The sequence below is a fragment of the Achroia grisella genome, unplaced genomic scaffold, assembly GCF_030625045.1.
Source record: "Achroia grisella isolate CSIRO2021 unplaced genomic scaffold, CSIRO_AGI_Agris_v1 utg487, whole genome shotgun sequence".
Classification (NCBI taxonomy): Eukaryota; Metazoa; Arthropoda; class Insecta; order Lepidoptera; family Pyralidae; genus Achroia; species Achroia grisella.
In genome coordinates, this window is record NW_026712891.1 from 3,560,280 (window position 1) to 3,574,400 (window position 14,121).

General features: G+C 33.6%; 1 protein-coding gene across 1 annotated transcript; it reads left to right on the top strand.

The window, feature by feature from the left end:
* Window positions 1-2,260: 2,260 nt before the first annotated feature.
* Window positions 2,261-3,590, top strand: LOC131845958 (fork head domain-containing protein FD4-like). The gene has a single exon (XM_059195128.1). The coding sequence runs from the start codon at window positions 2,352-2,354 to the stop codon at window positions 3,120-3,122; it is 771 nt and encodes a 256-aa protein (XP_059051111.1). The 5' UTR covers window positions 2,261-2,351; the 3' UTR covers window positions 3,123-3,590.
* The last annotated feature ends 10,531 nt before the right edge of the window (window positions 3,591-14,121 follow it).

Here is a 14,121-nt window from a genome sequence, read left to right on the forward strand (position 1 = left end):
TTCCCATCAGGTGGACTATCAGCTAGTTTGACATTCCAATTACGTAAAAAAATCCTTAATTCGACATATAGAGTTCTTGTTTTTTAAACATGAAGCAATTGTAGGAAAAAAGATCAACACAGAATATTATGAGAGGCGTGAGAGCTCGTCGAAAGCAGTGCGTCGCTTTATGATTACCAGCTTCTCTGTAATAATAAAACATCGACAAGCCGCCTTTATCGGCTGCCTCCTCGATAAGCATCCGTGACGAATTCACACCACTCGTACTATAACTTCAATATATTAACGGCATCCTGAGTAACGGCTGATGCACACACAGTAACAAATAAAAATGTACCCTATCCCCTATCTTCATAGTTTATTTTACAATGCTAGAATTTAGATCATAAGCTGTTTACTTTCTTTAAAAGGGAAAATGGTTGAGATATACGTTTCGATATAAATTCATTTTCATGCACTTCGTTTCTCAATTTATTTCAAAATTTCTGTGTTTTATATTCAGGCTTCGTGTATATTGTAAGTTATGTTGATACACGACTTTGAGACTGGCAATTCTTAAAGTATAAAATTTATAATAATAATTAATATAGAAGTGTCATTCGTTGAAAATGTGCTAAATATAGTAAAAATAACCTTTCTCCAATAATAAATTTAATGACTGTTTTGTAGAAACATTTTTGGGACTATTAAACATGTTCTATACCTATGTTTTGGGTAGGTATAGAATATGTTATTATCTATTATTTGAATGTGAATCCCAGTGCTATATACAAAATCCTTTTATACCTAATATACTAACTGAAATGTAACCTATATGTAGGTAGCTAGGTATTATTCAGAGTTTATGTACCTATCTAACAATCTATAGGTAGGTGACGTATTTAAAACTTTATTAATTACAAGCACACAAAAAATCAAATCTATCAATCGTATCTATACATAATATTAGTATGAATATACAGATATATTAATAACATCATTATATTATATATATATATATATATATATATATATATATATATATATATATATATATATATATATATATATATTAATATAGTGCACATTACACAATCATCTTGCTTGTACAAAATTGTCAATAGAGCATTTATTGAATACAACTAAAGTTTTTTTATTGACACATCCGCGTGATGGCATACGACAGTTAGGAACCTATACCTACAGCCTATTCAGACGCGGCTACTTTTTGGTTTCAGTTCATCTACCTTTCTGCCATTCACGGATTCGAGAAACGGTATTGTAGTAAAAAACACTTCGTGACTGATGTGCCGGTCTGTTTCTTTGCTTGTTCGTTTCGAAATTCAAACCAATACTTTGGTTGTTCACATTCAGAAGAGGTAGGAAACCACCAGTGGCGTTTCTGCTACCTACTTTCTAAATTAAAAAAAATACCTTTTATAAGCTCTGCTTATCTGGTTATTTAGCTTGTAGAAGACGTTGCAGTTTTTATAAAAGCGAAGGTGTGTTTGTATTGTCTGTCACCATTTTACGACTAAACTATCGGATCATAATAAAATTTGAGTTTGAATATCTACCTATTATAGTATCGGTTGAAAAAGTGAGTATGAAGAATACTCACTTTTTCAACCGATAATAGGTAAACTATTTTTCAAATACCTAAGCGTAACTAGTTTAGCATCTACTATAGTCATTAAAATTTAAAAAATATAAGATGGCAACTATATAGAATTATATACTAATTCTAAGCAGACGAAGTCATTGGCATCAGCTAGTAGGTAGATATAGGTACCTACTATTTTCTTTGTAACATTTACAAAAAATATTGATAAATTGGCATTAGATATGTAGTTACTTAAATGTCAGATATTATGCCGTCTAGTATTCACTTACGGCACAACTTAAGTATCATATCAATTCCACGTAACTGTTTCATCTCGCCGATCAAAACACAAAGCTGAGAATTTTAATAATACTCATTCATCGTCGAATTGGTGTATAATTCAAATCTCTTTTTCAGTATCATCGTAATTTACATACGCTAAATAAAAAGCGGTGTCATCACAAAAGATATTTGGAGGCAATATAAACATAATATCAATTTAAATTCCTTGTTAGTGGAGCGAAAGCCGACATCATACCTGAAACCAGAGACTCGTGATTGGTGGAAGGTTGCACCAATAGTAAGAGCGGGCCCCGACACGGCCGGGGGTGCCACAACGTGTCCGCGCCGAGCAGGCGGATCCACATTATGACCCTCCGCGCCTCAGTTATACTCCACACCTTGCGTCGAAGTGACGTGATCACTTATACGTGTTGTTGTTATTCATTGACTTCTAACTTATAATATTTTAACGACCGTGCAAGTGAAAATGCCGCGACCTTCGCGCGAATCATACGGTGACCAAAAACCACCATACTCGTATATTTCACTAACCGCTATGGCGATCTGGAGTTCTCCCGAACGCATGCTGCCGCTGTCGGAGATCTACCGGTTCATCACGGACAGGTTCCCGTACTACCGGCGCAACACGCAGCGCTGGCAGAACTCGCTGCGGCACAATCTGTCTTTCAACGACTGCTTCGTGAAGGTACCCCGCCGCCCAGATCGGCCCGGGAAAGGAGCCTACTGGACACTGCATCCACAAGCCTTTGACATGTTCGAGAATGGATCATTACTCAGGAGACGTAAGCGATTCAAGTTGCAAAAGGGAGAGAAGGACAATCTAAATGCAGAATTAGCAGCTCTCGCAAGTTTCAATAGAGCATTTTTGGCTAGACAAGCAAGCGCTCCTCCTCCACCGACAGTTCTACCCAGTGCTAGTTTATACACTCCATCGATGTGTCCCCAATTAAGTCCTGAGCCAGCGGAATTGCCAGAAGTAACGACGATGACAATGTTACCACGCGAGAGACCCCGACGGGCGTTTACAATCGATGCGTTATTGGAACCGGAGCCACCGAGGTTGTCGCCGTCGCCGCCTCAGCCGGTGTTGACGATACAACCCATGCCGAGGCTGGACCTGTCGATGCAGTCTCATTACATGGTGGCTGCGCAGCGATACCACGCAGAGCTGCTGCAAGCGGCGGCGCACGCGCTGCGCCCCTGCTATCTGCCGCCGCCGCCTCTACCTGTCGCGTGACATCACCGCTCTTTCAGCAGCTGCTCCAATATTTCGTGCAATGCTAGATTGTAAGTACATTTAATTCCATAAAGGACATCCTACTTTTGTAAAGTGATACGAAAATAATTTAGGTAGGTATAAACATTTATAAGAATGTTATGTTGTTGAAAATTCTGTTTTACAAAAGAACCTAATTAGAAAACTAAATTACTATATAGGTTCCGCGATGATTATAGGAATTTTAATGCTAACAAAGTCTATACGTTTGTGTATTACGTAGATGCAACGAAGTTCATTTTCATATGAGAGGACGCAGTAATTTATGTGGAGGCCATAACAAATCGGCCTAGCATTTAATCCGCAATGATTAATTCTTCGTAGAAAGTACGGTTAAGCGATCTCATATTTAGATTATTGTAGGCAATTATCAAATTACTCGTAATGTATAATGTGTATTTATTGAATCAATAGGTTATGTAACGATAACTTGTTGTGTAAGTAGTTAAACACATTTAATATAACGAATAAACAGTCACTTTTAGAACAGTGATTACCTACTTATGCTCTAAGTTTTACAGATATTTGTATCTGAAAGAACACAGATTTAGAATTATTCTTAAAGAAAGAAACCGTTTTGTTTTGTAAATAGGTGTTCTGAATTATAACATTTTACTATTATTATAGGTTAATATATAGGGAATGTTGTTGTAAGTACAGATTGTTATTTATTTTAGCTAAGATTTTAATTTTATTATTTTTATAGATATAACTACTATTATCTCTGTAAATATTGTTCTACTTGTTGTATCTATTAAATAGGAATATTAAACCGAATCATTCTTACAGATTCTTTTTGTTTTATTTGAGATTATTAAACAACCAGTGTAGTAGTGAGAAAAATTTTAAAACAATCAATATACTGTTTTTCTTTTATAATATTACATTGACAAAAAGACTTAGTCTAATCCTCTTTTTTAAAGATTTCAAAGAAGTATTAGAGGCACTTTTGATTGCAAAAAATATCCCTATGGCAACAAATTTAGAAATTATTTCTTCATATTGTAAAGAGACGAGGAAAATATGTCACTAAATATAATTAACTTAACTTACTAATTTTCTATACAAATGAACATTGAACGGCATTTTATAAATCCTGGTGTTCGACTTGGGAGGCCATCACTCTGCTCCGATAAAAGGTGATGTTGGTATGGCAGTAAGTGGTAAAAAATGGTCGCCTGATGGTGGTCTGTTTCACGGTATAATACGGCGAATCGACCGCGTTTGTCCACTAATAGATCGTGATATTGGATTGAGCGCGCATGCTGACTCATCAACATCCTTGTTAAGTTCGGACTGTTGCGGACGGTCCAAGTATTTTAAGATATTTCAGGTAATTGGTACCGTTTACTTTTACCTATATAAGCTTTTACTTTTTTAATTAGGTATGTAGGCATGTATCTAGAAATAATAGAGGTAGGTCTAGGTATGTGACTATATTAATAAAAATTGCGTTTTTGATTTGAAATAATTTATCAAATACATAGCGGTACCCGCGGTTTCATTTCCATGAAGTTTGTAGCCTATGTGTTATTCTGATGTATAAGATATATTAGTAGTTTAAATAAAATCCATTAAGTAGTTTTTGCGTGAAAGAAACATTGGCTGTATATTAGTCAATATATACATAACTCACTAAAATATGTGTACCCAGGCGATGTCGCGAAGGGTCACTAGTCTTATTAATGTTACGCAAAAATTACTTAACGGATTTTGATGAAACTTTACAGTAATATGTTTTATACATCATAATAACACATAGCCTATAAATTTCATGCGGGTGAAACCACGGGCATAGCTAGTTCAATATAAACTTCAACACTAAAACCTGTCGCAAAATATCAAATAGCAATGACATATATTCATCAACCATCTCTATTTAATCAGTTGCGGTGACATCGCGTCAATTCAGACGTTAATTTTAAAATATTTTTATACGTGACTCAAAATAAATAAATGCTTTGTAAATATAATGACACAGTTACAAAGGAAACTCGCTACAACGGTAGTAAATTGAATATAAATTATAAAGTGTCAAGTGGACGTCAATTGATTGACAGCACATCCATGTGGTAAGCTGTGGGAATATTACATTACCAGTATATTAGTGCAAAGTATTTAAAGAACATAATTAGACAGTACTGCATACCTGCCGGGTCCTTATTTCCCTGCAATGTATTATTTAATCGTTTTTGTTTTGTAATTATAAGTTACTCGTATTATATCATTGTCGGATTGCGAGATTGAGATGAATATTGTTACATATAGTAACAATATTGTCTGCATTGTGTAGTAATTACTAGTTGCAACCGCGACTTTGCCTATACAAACTTGCATCCGTTAATTCACCTCTTCCATATTATTAAAAAAATGAAGTAGGTATTTAATATGAATAAAACCGATACAACACCTATATGATAAATGTATAAAAATATATTTATACTTATAGATGTATAATTACCTACCAATGTTACCGATTCTTTTAAAGAGAAAGGAAATAAGCCTATCATACTTAAGTAATAGAAGGACCTAGTTTAAAAACATAAGTAACATCTAATAGAAAAATCTCCTCTGATGGCAAAAGACCTGCAGTAGATTGGGAATTAGTGGTAGTTGTGATAGTAAAGTATGAAAAATAGATCCATTTATTACTTTTGCACTTAAAATATACTTGACGAATTTGTAAGAAATGTGGTATACAAATAGTTTGTATAGATACTATGCAAACACATAGAGTACTTTTTACCGCAATTATAAGTGATAATGATATGATGATATGACGCAATGATAATTTATGAGATTATAATATCATTTTAGGCCTAATTTAAATAATGCACCTAGATGTTTGATAATATAACAAGGAGCTTTTTTACAACTCAAGTATTATATGAATATTTATATTATTATGAACTAATGTAAATACCAGGGGATTGATCGTTTAAGTGTTAGCATTAATGAGTGTATCAATTTATGTTCATCATTTCATAAAAAATGCTCTAAACAAATTTCTACCAATTTAAAGTAAACAGATAAGTGGTGTGTGCTTTAAGGCATCCAACAACAATACCTACTTGTGTATCAATCCTTCCAGTATACGCTCGGCAAACACTCAATACTTATACAAATAATAAATATTTGTAAAGGCAGATGTTTGAAGAGGATTATTACGTGCCCCAAAAATAATAATCGGCGTCTCTTAGCACTCCCGTTGACGTTTTTGCTGCGAACACCTTTGCACGAAACTGTAGCCTATAATTTCGAAATTAATATCTAACACATTGTGCCTATCCTATCGTCCCTCGATTTGCTGTTTTTATAGCTTTTCCGACACCGTAACTGCTAATTATTTCTATCATGATATATCCTTAGGGGTCTTTAAATATAATTGATAAACAAATTTCAACCGTCTTGTAATTATAATAAGATTTAAAAATATTTATGTTTTATAGTTGATCAGAAATCTGTATTAAATATAGGCCGTGAGGGAAGTTCATCGTTTTGTTCAGTCGAAGCTGTCAAGAATTATGTTTGGGCCCCTTGCGCCCGGTTCTTGTGCCAGCTGGGTTTAAAAATGACAGATTGTACAAGTCATTAAAATGTTTTTATTATTTTCACTCTTGATTATAAGATTAAGTGACATTTAATAGCGAGTTTAACTTCTTTATTATATTATGTAATCAAATTAATGTTTATAAATGTATGTTTCTTTTATTTATTGCTACAAATAGGTAGTTAAGTCTACTATTGTTATAAGAAGTTTCTGGGTAAGTTTTTTTTAAATCTCTGTATGTATAAACTTGAAATATTAGACAGAGTGCTAATATTTCAAGTTTATACATACATGATGTGCTGAAATGCGGTTAAATTCCCACTGGGTTTTTATTATTTTACTGCGATCATAATATATTGCTTTTGTTTTATATACACTATGTTTTATGCTTATTTAACTTAAATTGTCTCAATATATTTAGCGAAAAATATTTTAATTATACTCTTAAGTTACCATCTAAAAAAAATCTTTCATTTTAATAATTTTATGAATTGCTATAGAAATACGTACAACCTTATCATAAAGCCCTATTTTTTAATAGCGATATTTATGTATGATTCTACATATCAAAACAATATTTATTGAGGTCAGCTATCAATACCTATATGAATCTACAGTAGGTACCTAAGTATCTATTAATATAATAAAATTTAAATAGACAATAACGATTCTATCGTGATTCGTGAATCAATTGTCCCACCTCCGTGTGGGACAGAGACAATGTCGTCACGGCGATCAAGTGTCGGCTCATTGTCCCGCCGCGCGTCACGTCGGGGCGGCAAAAAGCCAGCCGCGGCGTCCCGCTGTGTTGTTCCGGCGATTGTGAACGGGACCGCCCATCGCTCACTCTTAAATGAAACCTGATTTGTACAATATAGTACAAGTATACACTGTACAGTCAAATATATCTTAAATTATCCAAGACCTAGAGGGTCCATGGTATGTGTTAGTACAAAGTCAACTGCGTGGGCATCTCTATCTAAATTATTTCAGCCGCCAAGTAGCTTTTTCGTAAGACGTGATTCAATTGAAGAAAGATAACTGTGTGAACAGAATCCATATACTGTTCACACAGCGTTGCCATTCTGGAACTCTAACATACCTCCATAGGTATGTTAGAGTTCCAGAATGGCAACGCATGAATGGTGCTATTAAGGTAATGTGTACGTAACATGACATATATATATATATATATACCTATACTATATTATACTGTTTTGGGAGTTATTATAAAAAAAATTGCAGTGATTTTATATATAGCAATTTTAGTTAGTGTTTAGTTATTTTCAAAACCAAATCATTCTTCTCAATAAGCTTAACTAGTGAGTAACCCATGGTGTTTCTATAAGCAACAGTTGATCAAACTAATGATAAATTTGTACACAATAGCTTATTGACATGCTCAATAGAGCGCTGTTCCTCCTCTAACACTTCCGTCAACACACAATTTTCAATGAATGAGCCTTATCAATTTACAATTTTATGGTAATATTTCCATTTAGTGTATAACCGTCTATGTGGTTGTTCTTGAGCTCTGTCAAAATTCTTATTTTTTTAATGTGAAAACGTTTCGTTTTTAACGTTAACAGCCTGTTTTGTAAGATATTTTTTGGTTTGAGATATGGCAATGAAATTACATGCTAAGAATACCTGACTTGAGGATACAAATATAATAATTATCTATCTAATCCTCTGGAAAGGCTACGTATGAAGGGTGTAACAACACAGGTAACATGACTACGTGATGTCCGTAGTGCTGTTCATAGTAGATATATTGGTTACTATTGTCAATTTAATCAAGTGGTTTATCTGTTTTCAATTCAGTACCTAGATAACTATTTCAGTTCTAAAAAAGCCTAATTTTTAATTCAGTTTAATTTTACGCTACATGTATTTTGTTATACTGATGATTGACTTTTGTCAGTTCAAAATTGCAGATATTATTCTAACAATACGAGACTAGTATTCTGAAATATTTAATTTAGAGTTCTATATTTTAAAGAAGTAAAAACAAAATCAGGCTGTCTGTAGGTTATGTTGCAGTTGTCATTAGATCACGTATGGCAGTATCCGTACTCCATGGCTCATCACCGTTGATGCTTGATGGTGTGAAATAACCGGCAGGCGGCCCGTTTGAACTCGCCGCCCGATACCGTTTTGTTGGGGCCAGTTTTTGTGGCGCGCGTTTAGGATGCGATCTGTTTTTTGTACCGTATTTATTTGTAATACCGAGTGTGTGGGACTTGACACGTAGGTAACTATTGTTAATTCATTCCTGTTTGTTATTGTTGCATTCCTACTTTGTAAAGTCGGTTTGTGGTGAGAATCCGTTATTATTCGGTGGGACTCCTGTTTATTTATCGCCATCATTTTGTTGTTTCATGACTGAACGTGTTCTTATGGAATATCTATTCATTATTTTTAAACACACGAATATTACGAAGTAAACAGTGTCGGTGTCCATTAGCTAAATTGTAAGTGATTTTGTATTAGTCACTCATAAAAGATTAATTCAATATATGCACGCGAGGTAACTGCTTATATCCTGGTAGGTAGTGCTTATAAATTAACAGAATGAAGTATTTGCATGAAGTAATGTAACGTTTGTAATTGTATCAATATTATGTACGTAATTATTGTTTATGTCTTTATAGATAGACATTAGTATCGAGAGAATTTTTATTACATTTTAAAACGAGAATATAGGTATGTAGATAAGATACCTATTAAAAAAATGAACAATAATTTGCATCTAATGTGCAATAACCTATTAGTAATTGTAATCTTTGCTATTAAAAAAGTTATATTGGCTGTGTATAACGAAATACTATTATGTTACTACCTTAAGGTACTGCTGTTATTTTACACATACCTAATCCTAATAGTATTTAGTTATAGATATAGTAAAATAACTTTTTTAGTAGTTTTTAGAATTAGATACCAATTACTAATAGATTCTTATTATTATTGCACGTTAGATACTATTATGCTACTACTTTAAGGTATTACTGTGAAATAACAGTAGTATTTAATCTTTATGATATTCGGATATGATGATAACAAGTTCATGATCAAAGGGTGTAATAATATGATTCAGTTGGTTTTATATCCGCTTCGATTGTTATGAGATTTTGATTATACATAATAAGAGGCGGAATTGTATTATCAACAGATGGTGATATTTCTAAGTACATTATAATCTGGTGACAATCCTAAACGAGTTTAGGGCGTAACCACAATTTAGCAATGCCGTCTCTTTCCAATATATATAATAGAAGAGAGATAAATATGTCTAATGTTTGGGTTGTATATTTTTTCTTAAAAAATGCTGGCTAATCTATCGTTATTCACGCGTTACATTTTAGACAATTTTATGTTATTTCTACCAGCGTTGGCAAGGTTATACGAAAAAATATTCTATAGATGCCTTATTTATTCTACGGCCATTCTAGTGATACAATCTATAATCATGGATAATATAGTTGGATTGAATATATCGGATGCACTACTCCATTAACATTCGTAAAAAATATATACTGACAGACAGTCATACTTTCACATTTATAAAATTAACATGTATGTGAATTACTATCAAGTAACCTATTAGGTAGTATTCATAAAATGGTGGTTATACATTGTTGTTTCATTTTATGTAAAGAAGATGTGAGATTCTTAATAGAATTGCATGGCAAGATCCATTCAATTTGCGTCGGTGGAAAAAGGAAAAAATAAATGTAGAAGCGACATTAGCAGCTTCTTTGTCGTACACTGGAACTGATTTTGCATCATTACAACCGTCGCGAGATTGATTCCCATACAATGGCGACGTCAACTTCATTGGATGAATAAAATGCGTTCATTGTTGTTATAACAAAATGAAGTCGTAATGAGGAGTTCACTGTTCACTGTAACATCGCGACTGCGGTGCTCGGTCAATTGTGAACAAAATGTCTCTTGATTGAATTAAAATTGTTTCAGTTTGGGCTTTTGAATGTTGACGTTTGACAAGCGTCGAGCGCGGCTGACGGCTTGATGACGGCCGGATCAGGGAGGCGAGGCAGCACGGGCCTTCAACTACCGCGACCAGCCTACAATTACGATCTTTAAAATTGTATGCATATTATAGTATTGATATAAAAATACATACAAATTTTTCCCCCATGAAATTTTTTAAAACTTTGGTGTTGTTTCCGGAGTTTTTTAGGAGCTTTTATCTCATAAAAGTTAGTTGTATAAAAAAACTTATCGCTAAGAGCTTTGAGTTCAACAAGGCGCTTGAGTGATTTTCTAATTAAGATAATAGCAATAAATCTATGTTTATTAAACTATATTAGAATAATAAATGTATAAAATTTAAATATTGTTTACAGAGCGAAACTGGTTTTAATTTATTTGCCATAAAATATTTTGCGTTATTATCGACTGTTCAGATTTTGTGACGTTATTGTAATAATGATCGTACTGAGTGAGTAGGTATCTACTTTAATTACATATCAAGATTTCATCATCAATATTACAACAAGCCATTACTCTCTGCTGGGCTCAAAGCCCTTTAATTATAATACTTATGTATTTCTTCTTTTAGACCGATTTGTACGTATATGTCTTATTATGTTTTTATTCTTTTTTTCTGTTCGCGTTTTTTTATACTCCACTCCGTCAAAGCATTACTTGTATTGTTTTGTGTTGATTTTCCAGATTTTATTTATGCTATTATACTGATTTTTATATTAAAATATACAAATTTCAAGCACTCTTCTTTTACTTAATCGAATAGGAGATATTTCTGTTTCATATTAGGTAAGTAATTTTGCCTGGATTGAACTTTTTTTATAGAATACTTCTGTATTTTTATTAGTGCTTATTGATTTTCTAAATTCCTGGTACAGTATAGCATAAAAGAAAACATTTACGGCCTCGTTGGCCTGGTCGTTTAGCATACCTCTTATATACCTACAACATATTTCTTATGGCTGCGGGTTCGATTCTTCGCACGATACAAACATTATTCATAGTTATGATTATTTTCTATTGTCTTGTTGTCTTTTATGTAGATACATTATGTATAAAATAGTATATATCTATGTATTTACGCCTAGTGCCCATAACACTAGCTCTGCTGAATTTGAAACAAGGTGGCGCTGTGTGGATTGTCCTGAGTTATTATTATTATCATCTTATAACACTTTACATTAGGGACTCTACAAAATTACCACAGTTTATAAACTGACGTCCCCATTTGTAAACGGACAATTATACAATTTTATGACGACACACAGGTAAATGGTATTTTGTATGGATTCGAGTAACCACCGAGTAACGACATCACATCCAAGTGTCGGCATCGTGGGTGAAGACCGACCGAGATATGGAGAACGTGCGCAGTTAGCGGCGAGACTTTGTCTTGTTTGTTATTAACAACAATGAGCCGGCTTGTAAGAGCATAGCCGCGAGAAAGTACGCTACCAATGTGATCTTAATATCATAATAAATTTAATTTACTATTAGGTATACGTAACGCCTGGAAATAACTATAATTATGATAGTATAGTGTGTACAATTGTTTCAAATATAATCTACATAATTTAGCTAATTTTTATACATTTAGGTAAGATAATGTGTATGACACAGTTCTGATGTTTGGTAAAAATTAAAAAAAAATAATATAATAGAGATAGATAGATATAATAATAAAAGTAGTTTAATTAGTACAAAGTCTTTAGTCTCTAGAACTAGTCTATACTGATGTATACAGTCGTGTCTCATTTATCAATAGGTTTATAAATAGCACGTATTGCCTCAGCGACAGTTAATATAGTAGATATTTCCCATTTCAAGTTTATCCCAATCGTGAATATAGTAAGATACCTAGTTAAAGATCTTAAATGTCTATTTCTGCAACAATGTTAGAGGGGTACCATAAATTTCTTAGTGCCGTACTTGGCGGTATGCCATCCGGACCGTGTTGCGGGAGTGATTAGCCGCGAGCAGCCCTGTAATCACGCCTCTGTTGCCCGTACGTCTGCGCCGACGCATCTCGCGCCTCCACACCACCCCCCTCACCCCGCACCCCGCACAATCGCTCCAGGGCCAATATCTTCAGAGCAAACAGAAAAAAACACAAACAACGCAGCATCGCATCGTGCGTACTGTTAACGACTCGACCTGTTTTCGGTGCCGTGTGGGAAGATTTAGCGAATTTGAATTTCGATACTGGACCTGACCTGATGCTCCATCCATCACGTGAATTGATGGATTTGGGACCAAAAAGACGAATAAAAGGTCGCGAAATGAAAGCGGAGCACTTTTGTGAGCGGTGTTGTTAAGCGATGCTATTATGTTAGTCTATTGTTTTTTTAGGGTAACCAATGAGCACCAGCGTGTTGATTAGTTTTTAGGCATGAAATTGCAAATAAGATTTTGTTATTATATAAATAAATATAAATTACGACATATCACCATATAAGTTTTCACCTTTAAATTTGATGATGAATATAAGTTTGAGATGATGAATTTAATAGGTAGTATCTTGGTCTACAAAAAGCGACTTAGAAAGATAAACTATTGTATATGTTACATAACATAAATATAAACCATAGGTAGGTACCTATATTAAGCTGACTATCTTTATTTCATTTCAGACATTATCATAATATTATTATTTCAGAATACGACTTTCGATTGATGCTCGAGGTAGTTCTACTTTAGAAATATGACATATGGATACACTGTTAAAAAAAATAGTGCGAATTTGGCATTGTGCTTGCGGCTATATTGGTTCGAAGTCGATTATCTGATACCTATACCTGATCGTCGTATTATACAAAGTGCTATAAAATATTCTGTCATAGTATGTATTTATTTCTAAACTATAGTTTATAAATGACCTAATGAAACCTACAGACGCTTAAACTAAGTGAAGTTACATTAAGAGGTACTGAATATATCGAACAAGGTAACTGTATGTTTTGTCCAAATATAGATATCTAGGTTGTAAATAATAGATATAATTTACACAACTGCACAATTATATAAATATCTGAATATATAAATACTTCAAACTTTAAAAGTTACCTCTCTATCTTTGGAACCGACAATATCGACAATAAAACATGTTCGAAGTTTATTTGCTCGTATGATCACATAAAATTATTAAGCGTCATATTTTCCACTCTTTTTACACTTCAGACAATGCGGGCATCGTAAATTTAATTCAGGTAGTTTTTGTTGATCTGAGCAAGACTTGGTGCCTGTACGTCTGCGTGCGCGCAATATGCCTGCGCCGCGGTGTCTGCCGCCTACATGAATCTTCCGCACACTTAAATCTGAGTCGCAAAAAGAAAGAGTTTTAAAGAATTACATTTCCTTTCAGTGTATTGGCAGAAAATTATATAAAAATAGATATGTTCA

Excerpts from the sequence above, each read along its gene's own strand:
- LOC131845958 (XM_059195128.1), top strand. The coding sequence starts at position 2,352 with ATGCCGCGACCTTCGCGCGAATCATACGGTGACCAAAAACCACCATAC.